The sequence below is a fragment of the Chelonoidis abingdonii genome, chromosome 3, assembly GCF_003597395.2.
Source record: "Chelonoidis abingdonii isolate Lonesome George chromosome 3, CheloAbing_2.0, whole genome shotgun sequence".
Taxonomy (NCBI): domain Eukaryota; kingdom Metazoa; phylum Chordata; order Testudines; family Testudinidae; genus Chelonoidis; species Chelonoidis abingdonii.
This window is the reverse complement of record NC_133771.1, coordinates 125000909-125022280: the sequence shown is the minus strand read 5'-3', so window position 1 is coordinate 125022280 and position 21372 is coordinate 125000909. Positions and strand designations below refer to the sequence as shown.

At 42.9% G+C, this 21372-nt stretch overlaps 1 protein-coding gene across 1 annotated transcript; it reads left to right on the top strand.

The window, feature by feature from the left end:
* Window positions 1–9467: 9467 nt before the first annotated feature.
* DYNLT1 (dynein light chain Tctex-type 1) lies at window positions 9468–18311 on the top strand. Its single transcript, XM_032793305.2, has 5 exons — window positions 9468–9585; window positions 14542–14583; window positions 16144–16267; window positions 17384–17461; window positions 17880–18311. Exons 1-5 carry the CDS (start codon window positions 9559–9561, stop codon window positions 17948–17950), a joined length of 342 nt encoding a protein of 113 aa, XP_032649196.1. The 5' UTR covers window positions 9468–9558; the 3' UTR covers window positions 17951–18311.
* Window positions 18312–21372: the final 3061 nt, after the last annotated feature.

The following is a 21372-nucleotide window of genomic DNA, read 5'->3' as shown; positions in this document are numbered from 1 at the left end:
TAAGGTAGCTTTCCTTGCTAATCCCTGCCCATCTTCCACTCCTTGTAGGCTTTCTGCTTTTTCTTAATCACCTCTCTGAGATGCTTGCTCATCCAGCTTGGTCTACAACTCCTGCCTATGATTTTTTCCCCTCTTTCTTGGGATGCAGGCTTCTGATAGTTTCTGCAACTTTGACTTGAAGTAATTCCAGGCCTCCTCTGCCTTTAGATCCACAAGTTCTTCAGTCCAATCCACTTCCCTAACTAATTTTCCTTAATTCTTTAAAGTTAGCCTTTTGAAGTTCAAAAACCCTAGTCCCAGATCTATTTTTGTTTATCCTTCCATCTAGTTTGAACTGAATTAGCTCATGATCACTCGAACCAAGGTTGTCCCCTACAACCATTTCTTCTATGAGGTCCTCACTACTCACCAAACCAAATCTAAAATGGCATCCCCTCTTGTTGGTTCTTCAACTACTTGGTGAAGAAATCCATCAGCTATCACATCCAGAAAAATCTGAGCCCTATTATTGTTACTAGCACTTGTCCTCCAGTCTATATCTGGGAAGTTAAAGTCTCCCATGATCACACAATTCCCATTAGTGTTTACTTCATTAAAAACATTAAAGAGGTCTCTATCCATATCCAAATCAGATCCCGGCGGTCTGTAGCACACCCCAAGCACTATCTCTCAGGGGAGGCTCTAGTAGCTTTCTTTCCCAGTGTGATTTTTGCCCAGACAGACTCTGTCTTATCCATTCCATCACTTCTTATTTCTTTACAGTTACCTCATCATTGATATACAATGCTACTCCACCACCTTTGCTTTATTTCTGTCTTTCCTAAACAGCACATAGCCTTCAATACCTGTACTCCAGTCATGACTACTATTCCACCATGTTTCTGTTATCCCTATAATATCCAGTTTCACTTCCTGCACCAGTAGCTCTAGTTCCTCCATTTTGTTACCTAGGCTCCTCGCATTAGTGTACAGACATCTTAATTTTTGCTTTTGGCTTCACTGACATTCTTTACCCAGTTAGGCACAGACATTCTACCACCAGTATCACCTATTAGACTGGTATCTACACTACTTCTTCCTCCTTATGTCATTCTTCTGTCACGGCTGTATATCTCCTCTTACTTGTTTTCTTCCCTCTCAATGTTAAATTCCGGCGTGGAGATTACTGGACATCTCCCAACCATCCCCCAAATTCCTAGTTTAAAGCTCTCTTAATCAGTTTGGCCAGCCTCCATCCTAGAAGTCTATTTCCCTCCTTACTCAGGTGAAGTCCATCCAAGAGAACAGTCTCTGTCCATGAATGCTTCCAGTGGCCATACATCCCAAGCCCTCCTTATAGCACCACTGCCTGAGCCATCTGTTGATCACCATAATCTTGTCACACCTTTGTTGCCCTTCTCTAGGAACAGGCAGAATCCCACTGAAGATCACCTGAGCCTCGATTTCCTTAAGCGTCTTCCCCAGTCTGGCATAGTCTCCCTGATACGTTCCAGCGAGAATCTAGCCGTATCATTCGTTCCACACATGAAGGACAATCAGCGGATTCTTTCCCGCTCCCGTTAGGATCCTTTTCAGCCTCAGGTCCACATCCCGTATCTTAGCACCGGCAGACAGCACACCTTCTGTTCTCCGATCAGCTCTAGTTACAGGCCTGTCTATTCTTCTCTCAGTAAGGAGTCCCCCCAGTCACTGTAGACCTGCCTTTTCCTGGTGACAGTGTGATTCTCTGGTCTATCCCCTGCTCCCACTGGCTGCAAGTCCTCTCGATTCCTTGTCACTCCTTGCAATCCTCCGCAACCCATCCCGTGTATCCTCCTGGGGCTCATATTTGCTGTTGTCTCCATTGACTCTTCCCTCTTACCTGTAGGACTAACTGCTCTTCTCTTTTCCTTGCCTCTCTGCCTTCAGCGACCACCTGCTGTGCCCTTCTTCATTTTCCAACTCTGCAAACCTGTTCCTGAGCTCTATTTCTCCTTCACTGGCCGTCTTTTCTTCTGCCTGGTTCTCTTAGTCACATGCTTCCACCGTCCACTTTCCTCACCCAGCAGCTCCCCTCAGAATTCTTTGGTCCTGCTTCCATCTGCAAGTCTGAGCTTTTCCCTTCAGCCTCCTCATATCTTTGCTCCATTATCTGCTCGGACCCCCTTCTAAACTCTACCAGAGTTTCCACATGCATCTCCAGTCCTCGGATCTTTTCTTTCCTCAGCTCTATCAGTCGGCACTTCATGCAGATGAAACTCATTTCAGCTACCCCCTCCAGGATCATGTACATGCTGCAGCTTCCACATCCAGTCATCCTCATTGTGTCTTTCACTGCTACCTCTGTATCGGTCATAGCCTTCTCACCTAAAACTTGGTAGTCCAGGAAACACAAACCAAAACAAACCCCCAACAGGCACTCAGAACACCAGCAGAACACCACCCACTCCTTTCACTAGCCTGTCGGCTCCTCTGCCTAGGTCTCTAAGTCTCCCCTGTAAACTCCCACTTACAGCTCTGTTTGCTGGCTCCTGTGCCACTGCAGCTGTCTATGTCACTGCCTGACTGGCTTGCTACCTTTATAGGACCCCTAAGCAGAGAAACCCCGCCCCCTAATCAGGGCTCAGCTTCTCTCCGAGCACACTGCCCTACCAGCCTCCACACATATAACTACAAAATACAATACACAAAATACAAAAACTTTCTCCTCCAATAGAACTCTCACTGACATTTCCCTATTTACAGCTCTGTTTGCTGGCTCCTGTGCCACTGCAGCTGTCTGTGTAACAGTAGAGAAGAACTTTTGAATCACTGAAGTTGCCTGCATCGGACCTATTCTTAGGAGAAATCAAGAAATGATATTTTTAATAACGACTGTTCCTCAGGATTCACACGAAGTGGTAGTGGGAAATCTCACAAAACCTTCAGATACCTTCCTTCTATACATGCCTGCTGGGAAAATCTAGCTAGCTAGCTAGCTAAGAGTTTTATACTGCCACTCATCATTATAATGCTTGAGCACCTTCTGTGTAAAATCAATAGCAAGGTTCCTAATGAACTTCATAGTTCCTCTCCCTTTTTAGGGTATAAACACTTTGATTAAGATAGGGTTATGTTTTTGTTTGTTTGATTTATTAGTTAGGCCAGGGGGACTTTCCAGGGGCATTCCTAAACTTGTGTGAGTGAATGGTCCAGGGCCAATGTACACAGCTCTCTCTTTTGCAACATCCAGTGCTGGGTTCAGATTATGGAATCTTTGGAGCACTCTGGGCTCTGGCAATTTTGAGCTGGAGAGCAGCACATTGGTAGCAGTAGGGAAACTTTCACAACTTAGAGCCGCACAGAATTCAGGAGGACCAAATGTCTATAATATGATAGAGCTAGCATGGGAGGCAAGTTTGTAGAAATTTTGCTGGTGCCCAGAACCCGCCCCCCCAATTTTGCCCCCCCAACTCCGCCCCCTCAAACTCTGCCTCCATCTGCCTAAGGCTCTGGGCGGGGTTTCAGGGGGGAGGTCTGGGGTGCAGATCCTGGGCTGGGGATTAGGTTGCAGGAGGGGTGCAGGCTTTGGGAAGGAGTTTGGGTGCTGGGTACAGGCTCCGGGCTGGGGTACGGGGTGGGTGTGCAGGAGGGGGTGAGGGCTGCAGGCTTTGGGATGGAGTTTGGGTGCAGGCGCTGCTGTGGTGGGGGTGTAGGAAGGGGTGAGGTGCCGGCTCTGGGCTGGTGGTGGCTGTGTTAGGAAGGGGTGAGGGGGCAGGCTCTGGGAGGGAGTTGGTGTGCTGGGTGTAAAGCTCTGGGCTCGGCGCAGGGGTGGGTATGGAGGAGGTGGTGAGGGTGCGGCTGGATGAGTTGGTGCAGTCGGCTGGGGTGGGGTGTAGGAGTGGAGGTGGTGCCAGCTGGGAGAGGATCAGCTGCAGGAGAATGAAGTTAGGACTGGGATGCAGGGTCAATGTATCGGGGGGGCTCAGAGTGAGGCAGAGACTCAGGGGTCGGGAGTGAGAGGCTCTGGCATGTGGCAGAGGATTAGGGTGCAGGGGGAGAGGTTCTGTGCTGGAGAATTGAAGATTAGGTGAAGGGGGATGAGGGTTCGGCTGGAGCAGAGGATCGAGGTGCAGGTGGATGAGGTTGGGGCTGAGGATGAGGTTTGGGGCATTGGAGAGCTCCGGGCTAGCCGAAGAGCAGGGTAAGGCAGCTGCCTTGCCATCAGTGGATGGCAGCGCGGACCTGGGCAGCAGCACAGCAGTTCTGCTGGGAGCGATTGCGAGCAGGCAAGAGGCTGGAGGGTGGGACGCAGGGGAGGGGTGGAGCGGAGGCCGGACCGTCCAGTGGGCAGACGCGACGGGCGAGGGGTGGGGAGGACCGTGGGGCCGGCCAGACCCAATCCAGGCAGGGCCCGGGAGGACCCAGCTCCAAATATTGCTGGAGCAGGGGCACTCAGCCTGATATTCCTGGAGCCCGGGACTGAGCCCATATAACGCCCCTATGAGAGCTAGTCTCATCCGCTTTGACAGAATGCTTTTGGAAGCATGTGCCCATGTGAATTGCTATGCAGTCTTTACCCATCGCTCGAACAATACACCACCATTCTGATCATAAAGTCAGGACAGACCCAGAACACCTGATTTCCAATCATTCCACTGACTATACACATTACCGTTGCCCATTGTGTCACTGGCAAAGGTGTTGCATGTTCCTGTCTATGGGCTGGGTCCACCTAAAAATAACAACTTAGTTCTGCTACATTACTCTATTAGCACAAGAGGACTCGATGTGGATTGGAATTCTGAGTACACCTTTGCAATGACTAGCAGCTTCATAAACAGATAGTAGGAGTAAGTATAAACAGTACTTTATATCTCTTGACTGCAAAGTTAACAAGTTCAGTAACTGCTGTCTCCTGGCCAGAGGACCAATCAGGAACAGCATATTCACTTGAGGGAGGGAAGTTTCTGTGTGTGCTGTTGGATTGTGGTGTTGTCACTCTAGGGGCTCCAGAGCCATGTAACCAGTTCTCGCCAATCTCCCTGATACAGGCTTTATAGATTCCAATAGTAAGTACTAGGTAGATGTGGAGTTAGTTATGTTGTTTTCTTATTTCAAATGTGTCTTTGTCTGGAGGAGTTCAAATGTATATTGTAAAAGGATTTATTTGTACTTAAATACCTGTGGGAGGATCTTCCGTGCCTATAGCTAAAACACCTGTACCTAATCCATCTTAAATTACAAAAGTAATTTTTACTGTTTATTTCCTTAATTAAAAGCTTTTCTGTTTTAAGAACTGAGTTTTTTTATTCTGTGAGACCCCAGGTGACTGCGTCGGATTCACCAGGAATTTGGTGGGAGAAAGGAGGAAGGGGAGAGCGAGCTAATTTCTCTCTGGTTAGTAATACTGTCTCTCTCAAGGAGGTCTGGACGTGGGAGAGAGAAGGAGGGGGGAAGGTGCATTTTCCTCTCTGTTTTAAGATTCAGGAGTTTGATATCACCAGTGATCTTCCAGGGTAACCAGGGAGAGAGCACTGGAGAGCAACGTGGGGGAAAGGGTTTACTTTCCTTGTGTTAAGATCCAGAGGGTCTGGGTCTTGGGGGGTCCCCAGGCAAGGTTTTTGGGGGACCAGAGTGTACCAGGCACTGGAATTCCTGGTTGGTGGCAGCACTACAGGTTCTAAGCTGGTAATTAAGCTTAGAGGAATTCATGCTGGTACCCCACCTTTTGGACGCTAAGGTTCAGAGTGGGGAATTGTACCATGACACTAGCCATGCAGTAAAATATAATATATGCTCACATAATTACAGGTTATAGCATAATATATACATACAAGTGGGCAGGATTAAGTTTGCATGAGTAATTTTATTTCTGGCATTTCTTAAACTTTCAGTATTTGACTTTGCAACTTTATCCTTCTCTTAAGGTTGCTCGTTTACATGTAATATATAATAAAGACTCTCTCTTAAATTAGTACTTGTTTGGGGGCTGGATGCCTCAAGGCATTGCTAATAAATCAGAGATCTTTTTGCTAATAGGTCACCAGTCTGAACTCAGACAAGTTCAGTAGGGAGTAAAAATTGGGGTCTTTCTAAATTGAAATCCTCAGACGAAAGGCAAAGAATTACTTTTATCATCTTTCTTTATTATTATTTATAATAATAAATACCGAAATATTGTGGTGATATATAGAATAATAGTATATGATTGTACACGAACATTTTTGTTTCATTTTAAATTACTCAGATATTTTCATTGTGAGATCTATGAATAACATTTCCAATTCCTATAGCCATATTTATTTTTTGGTTTTGGTAGTGACACTGAATCAAATACATACAAAATGATCTGTGAAAGTCAGGTTCTGATTTGAGATAATTTGACTATCAGCTGAGCTCCATTAATTCAAAAGAGAGATGTGGCATATCTACAATAGAGACTCAGAGTAATGCTATTTCCTGGAAAAAAAAACATGCAAATCACAAATGCTAATAGACTTCATAGCAGTTGCCTCTCATACAAATATCAATCAAATTACTCAATCAGAATTCTCTTGACAAACAGAATTATGAAAAAAATTTTTAATTTTCATGTAGATATAGAATGTTTTCCGATAACAATGTCTTTTGTGTTGTAAAATGAAATATGTTGCTTGCACTTCTCTTTTGTAGCATTAATATCATTCTATCCAAGTTCATCCAGTAAAAGTGATTACTTTACAACAAATGATTTCCAGTTCAAGTTCCAGGTCCAAGTCTTTCCACAAATCCTTTAAAAACTAAGCAACATTGTTTAAGCAAAAATCCATTCCTCTTTGCTATGTTAGATAAAACAGACTGAAAATATGCTTTACCTTTTCAGCTGCCACAGAAGGAAGAGATGTGGAAGTGAACTGTTCATTGGAGACTGAGGAGTTCACTTCTTCTTTACTGAAAAAAACTGATTTTCTCCCCACTTCCTTCCTTCCATTCCTTCCTGCAGGGGCCAAAGTTGGAGTAAAACATCTGTAGACCGTGACCCCGTGGCAGCCAACAGGGACCTGGCTCAGGGGATGGTTGCTACTGCTGCCACAGGCTCCAAAACACTGCTGTTCCTGGGAGCAAAGCAGAGACTAGTGATCAAACGGAAGTTATTATCTTCTTTAACATTTTAAAAAGAGGTTTCACCATGAGAAAATGCAATGCTGAATTCATCAAAATGTGCTTATGGCCCCCACAAGCCACCCACAGGAAGCACAGTGGCTATGCTTTCTTGACTTCCGAATGATTTCGCTTTCTGAAGTAATAGATTTGCAAAAATTGCAAACCACAACCTCCTCAGACAGACTGAAAAACACTGGTAAACTGAGCAGGCCCTTTACTGGAAACAAGATAGGCTGGTTTCCTTTCCAGTCAGTTGCAGATCACAAAGCATGACACATAGAAGACACTATGAACTTTCCTGAATGAACCCCTATTAAAAGTAGAAATGAACCTAACTCACCAAGCATGAGTCTAGAATCAGATGCAAATCCAAAATTCATGGATGTCTGGATTGGGGATTCCAGTCCAACCTGTTACAGAGATAGGCTGAGTATCTGCATTCAAACTTCTTCAGATTCTGGGAGGGGGTACTGAGCCTCTTTTTCCAGGTCAAGCAAATCTCTAGTTTAAAGGATCAATTATTTCTGGGTCAAATACAATATATAAAATAAGACAACATGGTTCTTTTTATTTCTTAGCTGTGGCATATATCAGTACAAAGTCTATAAGCATTGCCATCCACATGGCAAAATGAATCAGCTTATGTGACTCTTTAATGCATAGCTCTACTAACTCAATAGCTTCAAACAGCATGTGCTTAACTTTAAGCATGTCAGTAGTCTCACTTAAGTAACAAGAACTGCTCTTGTGCATAAAGATAAGCCCATGAGGAACTATTTGCAGGATTTGGGCCTTTGTCTTTACTCAGTTGACATTCTTATTGGAGTAAAGACTTATTGGCAGTCTTGCCAACCAACCTTAAACATTAAAAGATGAGTTTGTTATTTTAAATCTCACAATTTTTAAGACAAATTTTGGATTATTTTTGTTGTTTGTTTTTTGAGCCTGTAAGATCCACTCTGGTCATGTTTTCAAGATTTTCTCAACAGCCATGAAGACCAGACAACCCCCCCTCCCCCGTTTTTTGTTTGTTTTTAATGAAAACTGAGATTCTCATGTAATCACATACCCAGAAGCTGCTGCTTTAACAAAAACAACAAATAGTGGGAGACTTGAGATGAAATCACGAGTTGACATCTCTGGATCTGTTAGTGATTCCATCATCTTTCAGCATCCTCCATCCAAGGCCTCTGATGTGCTTCATCAACATAAAAACTCACATCTCTAGGGAAAAATCTACTTGGGCATCTGTGGCAGGATTTGAGACCAGATACAAAGGGCCAAGTTGCTTGGGGTGTAAACCAGAGAACAATCAGCACAGATGTGTTTGGGGATGATTTAACTGGTGTTGGTCCTGCTTTGAGCAGGGGGCTGGACTAGATGACCTCCTGAGGCCTCTTCCAACCCACATAGTCTACAATTCTAAGTCACAATGGGGCCAACTCTTCCCATGGGTGTGACTTGGAACCAGCTCACTAAGACCAACCTTACCAGCAGTGCTGATTTTTTTTTAAAACTTTTCATTAAGGCAAAGTTACCATCTGTCTGTTACTATTCCCTGCTCCGGACCAGGGTAGCAGTCACAGAACCGGGCTAAGGGCTCCAGCTTGCTGGCTGGGGAGCCCCCCACCTCCGAACACGAGGCACCACTCCGGGGAGCCACGTGGCATGAACATTTCTGCCAGGCCAGGCCGCACGTTACTGCCCCACACCTGCAGTCGGGGCCCGGGCCATGCAGCGTCCTGCTGATCACGCACCATCCCCCACAGGGGCTGCGCCACCTGCCGGGGGTGCGGGGCCAGCCCTGGGCCCATGGTCAACAGCTCCCAGGAGCGGGCGGCGAGTCTGGCGCCACGCCTAGGCAAACCCAGCCCAGCTGGGCCCACTCGCTGCCGGGCCTGGGTAACTTGGGAGGGAGTCCAGGTTACCGTGGAAACACACAACTACCGCCTTTGTCACGCGGGAGACATTGGGCGGGGCCCAGCGCTGACTGGCTGCAGTCACGACATTAAACTGTGGGGGGCGGGGTAGAGACGAAACCGCGCCTTTCCCGGCATCAGTGTATCCCAGAATGCACCGCCCTGCCTGTTGCTACAGCGGGAACAGGCGGCTAAGGGAGCAAGGCAGATTACGCAGGCGCAGTACGAGCTGCAAACGGACGCGCCGGCGCAAAATGAGACCTTGGAGAGTAGCGGAGGAATATGTCGGATGACAGAATGAGTTTGAACGCGCAGGCGCACTGTAGGCACCGTTGCGAGCCGCAGAGGGATGTGAGGTAGCAGAGCATTGCGCAGGCGCAGTTGGAGCACCTGGGACGTCAGTGGGCGGGGTGGGTGCGCAGACCCGGCGCGGCGCGAGCAGTCAGCTGTTGGCGGAGGGGTTATCAGGGGGCGGGGCCGGAGTGTTCGCTACAGGCTTGCGGCGTGAGCGGCTGCGGTCTGAGCCGGAGGAAAGATGGATGAGTTCCAGTCAGGAGAGGAGGTAACGGCTTGGGCAGCGGGGCAGGGTTCCCGGTGAGGAGCCTGCTGGGGACGCAGGGCTCCCCCGTTAGCATTGCTGCCGCCCCTCCCCGACACATGCGGGGGTTGCTAGGAGACTCGCCGTCCCCCGGGATGCTCCAGGAGTGGGGGCGAACTGAGTGTCCGGGGGCAGGGGGAGCCTCGCGCTGCCCCGCAATCTCCAACGGCCGGAGCGTGCCCGAGCTCCGAACGGGCTTGCTCTGCCTCCTGCATTGCCCAGGGGGGCGGCTGCAGCCCCTGGGAGTAACGCCCGGTGCCCCCTCCTCAGTGCTTGTGAATCCTGGGTAGGGGGAGGGGAGCCCAGTCTTTGTCTTCTCCATGTGGCAGCGCAGTGCTGGGGCTGCTGCCGTTTACTTGCAGGAGCAGGATGCCTTTTGATCGATGAGTACAACACATCCAAGGAATAATAACGAGGAGTCCTTGTGGCACCTTAGTGACTAACACATTTATTTGGGCTTAAGCTTTTGTGGGCTAAAACCCACTGCGTCAGCCTGTCACCAAGGAATAATGTCTCCCAGAACTGCATATCCGCGGTGGGGTTTTGATAACATCACAAACCAAGTGAATGAAGCTTGATTAATCTAAATTCTAACATAAAATTCAAATTTTAACTTTGTATATTAGTGGTCATTGAAATATCTCACTAAGCAATATTCCCACGTCCTGTCCCTAGGTCTCTCTTGGGTTTGTCTCTCTTGGGAGACCACATCTTTCACCTTTCTTCTATGCCCCTCTTGTTTTCTTCTATCCTGAAAGTTTCTCTTTCTCAACCTTTTTTGTAGGCTATGATAGAGAAATATCATAGTAGACATTTTCCTGACCTCACTACTGAACAATAAACATCTTTCATTGTAGGAAACTTAACTATTGCATTAAAATTAAGTGCAGAAAAATGTCACATAGCATAGAGGCTTGAGCGCAACAGCAAGAGCATGCTGAATTAAGCCAGATAAACCTCTTAATTGTGCCTCAATTTTGCAGCACACAAAGATGTTTTCTTCATATTTCATGGGCACATACCCCCAAGGCCATACATATTTAACTTTTACCAAAATAATTTTTACAAAAGCTATTTATTACTGATTTTTTTTAATTCAAGTACACGAATACTGATTAAGAAAACTCAGTATGTGAAATTAGCTGTGTTTGTTAAATTAGTCTAAGTGTAAATGAAAGGCTGTCTATTAAAGCAGTTAATGCATAAATTAGTGCTCAAGTCCTTTTTTTTAAAAAAAAAAAGTGTCAGCATTTCCTGGAGCTAGCTCCCAGCTCCATAAGGAGAGACAAAGGCTTTGTAACTTGGGCTCCCATCTCTCCACCTGGAGCTGGGAACTGGGTCAGAAGTATTTACTTCGCTCTTTGTTGCATGTATTTTCCCCTAACCTTCCATACCCTGATATGACTTTTTCAAGCACATTAGTACAGAGTGGAGGGAATACTCTTGAGAAAGTTGCTCATACCAGTAGGAGGAATAGCTCAGATAGATTTTTGAGGGCTTAATCTAGTTTTCTTCAAACTCAAAATGTATGTACTGCTTAAATGCTAATAAGATGGACAAGGAAGGTGAGGTAATATCTCTTATCCGACCAAGGTCTGTTGGTGAAAGAGACAAGCTTTCAAGCTACACAGAGCTGTACTTCTGGTGTGGGAAAGGTACTCAGTGTCACAGCTAAATACAAGGTGAAACAGATTTAGTGTATGTAGTTAATACATTTTTAAGGGACCGTTCAAGGTGATGAGGCCTATTAATACTTCTGCAGTCATAGGATGAAAAAGGGGGGTTAGTTGGTCACAGATTGTTGTAATAAGCCACAAATCCCATGTCTTTGCTAGACACTAAAAATCATGCCCTTAATAAAGTTATGAATTTAATCTCCCAGGCTTGTCTTTTGAGGGTGTTATGTGTTTCCTTTGAGGATAAGGCCTGAAAGGTCTGATAGCTTTGTGAAAGTGTGTTCCCAGGGGTGATAGTGTTTGGTTCCCCCCCCCCCCCCCCTTCATCATTTGTGTGTGAGTTAATTTGAAATTGTTGTGATTGTCTGGTTTCACCCATATTTTTATTGGGGCATTTAGTGCCCTGGATGAGGTACGCTACATGTTGTGATAAGCATGTGTAGAATCCCTTGATCTTGAAAGGGGTGTTGGCTCACTACAACCATCTGCAACTCACTTTTTTTTGTCCTATGACTGCTCAGGTGTTAATAGGCCACTTCATTTGGAATGGTCCCTTAGAATGTGTTATCTACTTATGCTAAACAATCTGTTCCATCTTGCATTTAGCTGTCATACTGTGTTCATTTCCCAGATCAGAAGAAGAACTCTTGTCTCTTTCACCAACAGAAGTTGGTTCAGTAGAAGATAGTCCTCAACTTTTCTCTTTGTGGTTATGGGCAGCCTGTAATTACCAGTACTAGTTCAGTAGGTAAAAATGAACAAATGGAATTGTCATACACATTTAAGTTTACTATATTAAAACTTGTGACTACCATACTTGAATCACCAAACAATCAAACACATTAGCAGTGCCCAAGAGACCACCAGTTTAGTAAACTGTATTTGTTACCAAGACTTGGTTTTTTAAAAAGTAGTGATTCTGTGACGATTAGTACACACAGGTTGTCAATTGTCTTCCCCTTTACCATTTCAAATGCTTGAAACATATAATTTTATAAGCTTCCAGTGTCAGGAAATGTGACTGACATAATGGTCATGTTTGTGAAAATATTCTAGCACCTTTTCTTTTTTCAAATGCCCAAGGAAGTCCAGTATGAAAGAGTTAATGATAAGACTGAGAATCTAAATGCACAAGTCAAGAAGGTCAAAATTATGGATTTTACGGCAGAAGTAACTTAGTGACATTACACATACACAAAGGTACAAATTTAGCAGCGTTTTCTGTTGAACGCAACATTGTTAGCAGGATCTGTCAATCAGAAAGCGTGCTTTCTTATTTTTTTAATGAAGATTACATTGCCACCATTCCCCCTTTTCTTCTTCCTCTCCTTCCCCAAGTTTTTATTAATTATTCAAGACAGAAGAACTGATCCCTCTTGCTTTGTTCATAAAACATAATCTCACATCAATGGTTGACTACAGGCTCTTTGGTCTCAAAAGATAGTCCACCTGACCCTTGCAAAATAAAACACTTAATACTGTAACGTGTAAGGAATAAAGACACTTAAAATGAACTGCATCAAGGAGAAACACATTATACAGTTATACTTGCATATACACACACAGATTATTGCCAGTTTGACTGTATCACTTTCCTTCTGTGTGCCCACTCAGCAAGCTTGATCCTGATGTTCTTTCTCAGGCAAAACTTCAATTTTACCAAGCTCAATCATTTTACTATTACCCTTAGAGCTTGGCTACACTTGCGAGTTAGAGCGTATTAAAGGAGCCCCAGGAGCCCTAGCTCACTACCTGTCCACACTGGCAAGGCATGTAGAGCACTCTGACTCCATGGCTAGAGCACTCCTGGTACTCCACCTCAGTGAGAAGATTAACGCTTGGTGCACCTTGGCTGAAATGCCCAGGCATCAGTGTGAAGGAGGTGTTGCATTACTGCGCTCTGATCAGCCTCCGGAAACATCCCATAATCCCCTTAAGTGGCCATTCTTGTCTTTGTTTTGGAATCTCTGCCGGAATGTGGATATGCCCTTTTAAACGCTCTTTCTCTGACAGCCAGCATGCTTATCTGTCCTGGGACAAAGCAGACTGTGTGTGTGGGAGGGTCTGCTGCTGTCTGAACTGACATGCTCTCAGCCCCCCAAAAACCCACTCTCCCCTCACATACACCCAACACACTCCCTGTCACACTCCACCCCACCCACCCCTATTTGAAAAGCATGTTGCAGCCACTTGCGTGCTGAGATAGCTACCACAATGCACTACTTTCAGCTGTCAGTGTGGACAGCTTGCAGCGCTTTCTCTACTGCGCTTTACAAAGGCAGGTTTAACTCAGAGCATTCTACATCTGCAAGTATAGCCATGCCCTAAGTATCTTCTTTCCAATTTTTCTGTTTTCTCCATCAGTAGTCACATCTGATTGTAAGCTTCATCAGATTGTAAGATGTTTGGAGCAGAGGTTATTTCATCTGTATATGGAGTCTAGCATTACTTGTGCCCTGATAGGAGCGTTGATGCTACCACAATATAAACAACCTGGACTTCTAAGCAAAACTGCAAACATGTTTAAAAGGCAGTGGGGAGCCAAGAGACAGCTACCTATGTGGAAGGGAATAGTAAAAGTGGAGTGGGGATGGACGTGTCCCCTTCTCCCTAAGGTTGCATCTGGGCTGTCTGTTTTTCACCTTTGTGTCTAACTGTCAACTGTAGTCTTAGATTTCGGTATGTATGTACTCAAGGACTGAGTTACCGTTGCCCAAGAAGTCATAACTCACTTTCCTGGCTTGTTGAAAGTCTTGATTTTTGCATTGTATTGGCATAGTTAGTAGGGTCCTGATTTTATAGGGACAGTCCTGATGTTTGGGACTTTGTCTTATATAGGCGCCTGTTACCCCGCAACCTCCATCCTTATTTTTCACACTTACTATTAGGGTGACCAGACAGCATCATGCCACTGTCCTCCAAAAAGAACAGAACTGCTCAAAATAGAGCAAATATACTGAATTTTATTGTAAAATGATATGTCAGCTAAATAAATAAAATATTTCTTAGCAATGTAGGCAAAGTACTGATTTAATCCAGTGAGGTGCCTAACTAAATGTAAACAAGGAAGATTAGGTACCTCTTGATTTAAGTCTGACAGACTATCAGTCTAAATTACCCTAAAAAATGTACTCTTACTAGCTAAATTTCCACTGGTGAAACTTGTACTCACAAATAGAAACTGGCTCTGAAACATTTAAAAGTATTCATTTATTTAAAATTCTATTTCTGAATTTTTCTGTAGACTTCTTTTGTTGTTGAAGAAGTGAGTAACATCATAAAAGAGGTAAGAAGTTACCAAATGTCTTCAGGTTGTCATGTGAAAATGTAACCTTTATATGCTCTGTATTTGTGTTGTACTATTTTCTCTCAGTAGTTTGTGTGCAAAACAAACAAACAAAAAAACAAACAAAAACAAAACAACCTTTATCTTCCAACCAATACATTGATTAGTATTAGAAACAGATATTACCTAGGTTATCATTCAGTTTTCTAGTAAGACTGATACCAGTTAATAGTTGTCTGTTTGAAAAATCTATTTATGTATTGTTATGAACTTAGAATATATTCATTTAGTGTGTTCCTCTTCTAGTGTGAACCTGTCTTTCTTCATATTAATTCCTAAACAATGGAAATTATATGAATAAGGTGAAATTTATGCAGAGGGGCTTAAACTCCATTTAAAACTCTTGACGTGAAGAGCTTTGCATAGCCCCTCTGCACAAACATAAATTTCACTTATAAATGTCTCACCTTTCAGGATTTTTTCCTCAAAGATAATGTATGAGCTACATATTTGATTTAGACACTTTAAAGTGTATTTGAGATAAATGCCTTGTAGTTACAAGTTGCTAAGAAACTTGCATCTTGTCTACAGAGGTTTGTTGGTGGCAACCACCTTTCCTGTTGTAGAAATTCAATGGAATGGCAAGTAGATGGGATTATGACACATTTTATTGTACAGTAACCAAATAACCTCTACAAAGTTGCAGTTACTGTGGAGTTACTGTCAATGAATTGTCTGTTATGAAAGGGGCCTTCCAAATTCCTATCCTGTACATCTTTTTCTACACACTAAGCGAATTCGTTTTTTGATTTTATTTTTTTTTAAGGAAGCAAACTAAAGTTTCTGTAAGAAAAGTGCATGACCTAAAATTACACATTTGCTGTTCAGCCATAAAAAGTGTGCCTGCTTACTTTGAAAATGTACACCATTGGGTACAAGTGAGAATCAGTACCCATAAGTAGTGCAATTTTTTTTATACTTGCTTTCTTAAATAATCTTCAGCCATCTGGTCGGTCTTATTTTACTACACCAATAGCCAGAAGTAACAGGATTTAAAAAAAAAATTCTTCAAGACTACTTCAAAAATTAAGCACAAACAGTTGAAATTCTGCTTTCAGACCCAGCTTTCTGCACAGTCATACAGCAGTACCAAACATGTATATGTTTGAATATCTGTGCTTGTGAATCAAAATGTTTAGTCACTCTAGTTCTGTTGCAGATGCAAGTAACGTTTGTAGTTCATAATGCGTATTTGGGATTTTGCAGTAGGGGTTTGAGAAAAGCAGGAATCAAATTAAAATCAAAGGCTAAAGTAAAACCATTGACATCACCATGCTAACAAAGAGCAAATCATTTGGCAAGCTTTGGTCTTAAATAGTAGATGTGTGGTAAAAGTATTTCTACTACATACCACTACTACAGACTCTGGCATCTTCAGTGCTAAACTTGAGGTTCTCCGTAAACTGAATGTCCAATTTGTTAAACATGATGTACTTAGTTAAAATTAGAGGTCTAAGCTGGATAGTGGCAAAACATCTTTCTCTGTTTTGTCACTTTTAGGCTATAGAAAGTGCAATAGGTGGCAATGCCTATCAACACAGCAAAGTGAACCAGTGGACTACAAGTGTGGTAGAACAAACTTTAAGTCAACTGACAAAGCTGGGGAAACCTTTCAAGTATATTGGTAAGTTTGTGCTGCTGCATTGGCTTTGCTTACATTTCAGTCTTCTGGTATAGTCAATGATCAGTGAGATTTATTTAAAGATGAATGCAAAACTTTTCATAAACTTGTCTCCTAAACTAGAACAATACATTATATTTTAGTTATAAACTATGAATATACAGTCAAACTATAAAATCAGCTTTATTTACTTGCCAAGTATCTAGTGTCAGTGTGTAGAAGATTAAGGAGTCTGGCACTAGTATGTTGCACTCTGTTGGTTTTGTTCCCCTTGCCTCCAAGAGGTAGGAATATTGTTCCCTCTTCATGAGGGGGGTTGGGAGGAGTGAGACATAGAGGTTAAGTTACTTGCCCAGCATCCCACACAAAATATGTGGCAGAACTGGGGAAAGAATGCCCATCTCTTGTCACATTTCACTGCCTTAAACACAAGACCATCCTTCCTGTTACAAGTTATAGACTTATTTTTTTGTGTTACCAAAGTGCCCATGAGTCCCAGTCCTGGACCACAACCCTGTTGACCCAGGTGCTGTACAAATGGGGCGGGGGGAAGCCTTTCCCTGTCCCAAAGATCTTAGTCTGTCTTGAGGTTTTATGTAGATGATGGCCAGAGCTGATTTATTTGGGACACCTTTGAAGTATCCATGTTAGCACCTTAGCTTTTTCTTACGTTGATTTTTTTTTTTAGGGCTTTTTGTATTTATTCTGTTGTATTTGACGTGTAGGGGTCTGCATCTTTTTGCTAAGAAGTTTTTACAATAAATTGCATTCATGTGGTGAATACTAATATATGGAGATAGGTATATCACATAGAGCTGGAAAGGACCCAGAAAGGTCATTGAGTCCAGCCCCCTGCCTTCACTAGCAGGACAAAATAGTGATTGTTGCCCCAGATCACTAAGTGGCCCTCTCAGTGATTGAACTCACAACCCTGGGTTTAGGAGGCCAATGCTCAAAACACTGACTATCCCTCCCCCACCATATTGCATGTGGTGAAGTTGAGTTCATAGACATAGAGGACTGGTACGTCAGTGCCTATTTTTTAGCATTAATGCTAAGTGTGTTGATAGTAATGGTCAGTTTCATTCTCTAATGGAAGCTTCTTTTGTGTGTTAACAGTGACCTGTGTGATTATGCAAAAAAATGGTGCTGGCCTTCACACAGCAAGCTCTTGTTTCTGGGACAACACCAGTGATGGTACAGAAGTGACTTAATTTTCTTTCTTAAAATAGCAACTTTACATAAAAATTCTCATGCTAGAACCTGCTTTTGTCAAGATTCTGTTGCCTTATTTTAAATAAGACTGACACTTAATCTTAAACTACTATTTTGGAGCAGCGTGGTACAGATTAAACTGCCTTTGGGGGAAAGGAGGGGCAAAAGTCTCCAAATTAAGAGGCTCATAAGTTTTTCAATACATGTGAAGTTAGCAGCTAATTTCTTTTTTAAAAAATGCAAAGTTTAACTACTGTGACAGCTTCACTCTTAAAATTTGGAAGTTTCACTTTTTAATCAATTTTTAATATATGTCTGATCATGATATGGGGAAGCATGCATAACTTGGTGTATGTAATGACAAACTTCTTGGTTTTAAATACTTTCTCTTCTGCTGTAGGAAACTGCACTGTGAGATGGGAGAATAAGACTATGTACTGTATTGTCAGTGCCTTTGGACTTGCAATATAATTGCCTTGGAACTGCTCAGCCTTCTACTGATTTTTCTTCTTCAGCACTTCCATTTCATAATCTGTTCAAATTGATTACTTTTGTTTTTAATGTACTTTTTTATGTAGTTCTTTCAAATGTAGAAATGTGAAAACACTAGTCATATGCTGTTACAAGGACTATACATTTGATCTTTGTTGCACCAGTGTTGCCAGACTGTCTTAACATTTCAAGGACTTCCCAAGGTGCTAATAAAAAAAACAACAACCCTGAAACCTGCTGCAATGTAAAGGTTTCTTTAGCTTTACTCTCTGAAACTAATTTAAATAAGAATTTTCACACTTTGTACTCTTGGTTAGCATTAAATTATTGAAGTTCATAACTTTATGTGACTCTTCTATTGAATTCAAGTGTTTTGTGTTTTGGGGGGTTGTTTTGTTTGGGCGTTTTTTGGTAGGGTAAATTGAAGAGAAGAGCTTTTAATTCTACTTGTTTTCAAGGTGTATACTAAATCTCTGATGTAGACAATCTGCCTACACTGAAGTGTATGCAGAATTGCAAAAATCTTATTTGAGACAATACGACTGAAATACTACCATAGTAAAGACTAAATGAGCGAAGGCACAGTCTAAAGAGATTCTCTGGTGGTCTTTGCAGTATTTAACACTGGTCCCAAGAATGCGTTTCTTCCATATAGTAATTCAGTAATTTTGTGAGCCTCTTCTGCACCATCTGTGTTAAACAGGTGGGATCAAGGAGATATGAGGCATCTAATATGGTCCAGTCCTGTCTCATCCAAATGGCCTAGCAGACATCTGAAACATGGGTTAAATTGAAGTGCTATTGAATAACATTGGGGTATATGGGGGACATAAGGGATTTGGATAACTAGAATTCTCAGATAAAGCAAATGCAGATAAGTGGAATTATAGTGTGTCTGGTTCTCTGAAAACCTCTACCTTAACTACAAGAGTTGTAGAAAGTCAGAACTTGAAAAAAATATAGGGGAATGCTGTCTCCCTTCTGAATGTTTGTGGGACCTGGGGTTGTGTGTGGGTTTTTGTGTGTGAAACTTCTATTTCCCAGTGGGGGAAAAAACTGGACACAAATAAACCAGAAGAAATGTGTAGCATACACCTATACTATTCTTCAAGATGTTAATCTTACCTTCTAAGATAGTAACAATAGAATCATGTTTTTAACCATTAGTTCGTGTGCTCTAGTGTCCTCAAATGTACTTGTAATGTCCATATTACAATATGGAATATAATAATTGAGCAGGTGCAATGTGAGCCTTTGACTATGTTAGTCACTGTGGAGGAGAGGGGTATTTAGTAGTGTGAAGAGCTGCCCTTCTACAGAAATTGTTTGGCCCCTTGCCTATATCTAGATCAGGGGTTGGCAACCTTTCAGAAGTGGTGTGCTGAGTCTTCATTTATTCACCTCTAATTTAAGGTTTAAAGTGCCAGTAATACATTTTAATGTTTTTAGAAGGCCTTTCTATATTATTGTATGTAAAGTAAATAACACTTTAAATGTTTAAGAAGCTTCATTTAAAATTAAAATACAGAGCCCTCCGGGCCAGTGGCCAGGACCCAGGCAATGAGTGCCACTGAAAATCAGCTTGCGTGCTGCCTTTGGCACGCGTGTCATAGGCTGCCTACCCCTGATCTAGATTGAGGAATAATGCAACAAATGGGCTAAAGAGACATTGGTATTCTGTTTGCCTCTGTGAAGATGGATCATGGACATGGCCTCCTGAGTTACCAACTGAGCAAAAAGGGGGGGAGGGGGGGGGATGTGCACTGCAATTAGACATCAACTGACTCAGGGTCACAGGGCTCAGGGGCTGTTTAATTGTAGTGTAGACATTGGCTTGTGCTGCAGTCTAAGCTCTAGGACCCTCTCATCTTACAGGGTCCTAGACCCCAGGCTTAAGCCTGAGCCCTAATGTCTCCTCTCCAAATAAGCAGCCTCTTAGTCGAAATCAGCTGACAGGCCAACTGTTGGTTTTTAAGTGCAATGTAGGCATAACCCAGGCTTCCTATATTTCTATGGGTACATCTTCACTACTGGCCATATTGGTGGGTACCAATCGATTTCTTGGAGATCAATATATCGTCTCATCTAGATGCGATATATTGATCCCTGAACGTGCTCCTGTTGACTCCGGAACTCGACCAACATGAACAGCAGTAGTGGAGTCGACAGGGAGCTGTGGACGTCGATCCCACGCTATGAGGACAGTAGGTAACTCGATCTAAGATACTTCGACTTCAGCTAGGTTATTCATGTAGCTGAAGTTGCATATCTGAGCTCGATCCCCTCCCCTAGTGTAGACCAGCCCTATGTAACATCAGGGGTTGGGTTAGCATTAACTATTGCACAGGGATATGGAGTTTTCACAACACTGAGCAATGTAGTCATCTATGTAAGTCTGTAGTGTAGACCTGGCCTACATTTGCTTGCTTTAGCCTTGTAAATAACTAGTTTCCTTTTTCCTCTGTAATAAAATTGTATACAAGTATTATCCTTGGTGTGAACTTTAAGGTGCAATTGATCTGATGTAAGTGACTGGTCCTTGGGGACTAGAAGTACCCTGAATATTACTGAGTCTTGCTGTTTCTCAAGTACCATCTATCTTGCAGATATTCACCTCGGTGCCAAGACAGTCCGTGGATAGGCTGGTTTATCTGTGACTATTTAAGGCTAGTGGTATGCCTGGAGTTTGCCCTTGAACTTCTGATCAATTTGGGGTTTGTGACCTGGTTGTTTTAACAGTCTACCTTGAAGCTGGTACTCTCACTCTGGGAACATCACATTTCAGTTTTCAGAATTCAAGTGAACTGAAGTTTCAATGCTATGATTGATATTGCAGTTCTTTTTATCTTAAGTGCATAGGATACACTTCCAGTACTTCCTATGCTGATTAAATGTTTATAGGCTAAGTAAAGCTGTGTGGCCACATAAAGTAATGAGTTTTCTGAGTGTGCAGTGTAGAAAGGAACACAATTCTCAGTCCTATTTGTAAGAGACTGGGAGAGGAAGAAATGCATTTGCTGACCAAATTGTTGGCATCTTCTCTCCCTTTGTCATGTTGGATCTAATTTAAGACTGAGTTGTGCAAACACACATGCTTAAGTAGACTAGTCCCACTGATAAAGTTAACTGTGAATACTCATTAACCACATGTATTTCCAGGATTATGACCCTAAACTGTAAAGTGCTTAGGGTAAGAACATCTAATATACTGTACCCACATTTCAATAGTAAGATTAAGCACAAGTGATGGGGTAGATAAAGACTAATCAGTTTTGAGGTTGATCTGTTTTGCATACTCAGGTCTTTACTAATCTTGACTGAGGCCTAGTCCATTTTAGTCTAAGCAGAGGTAACTAAAAAAAGGCATTTGACAAGTTAGTGTGGTACTTGCAAATACCTGC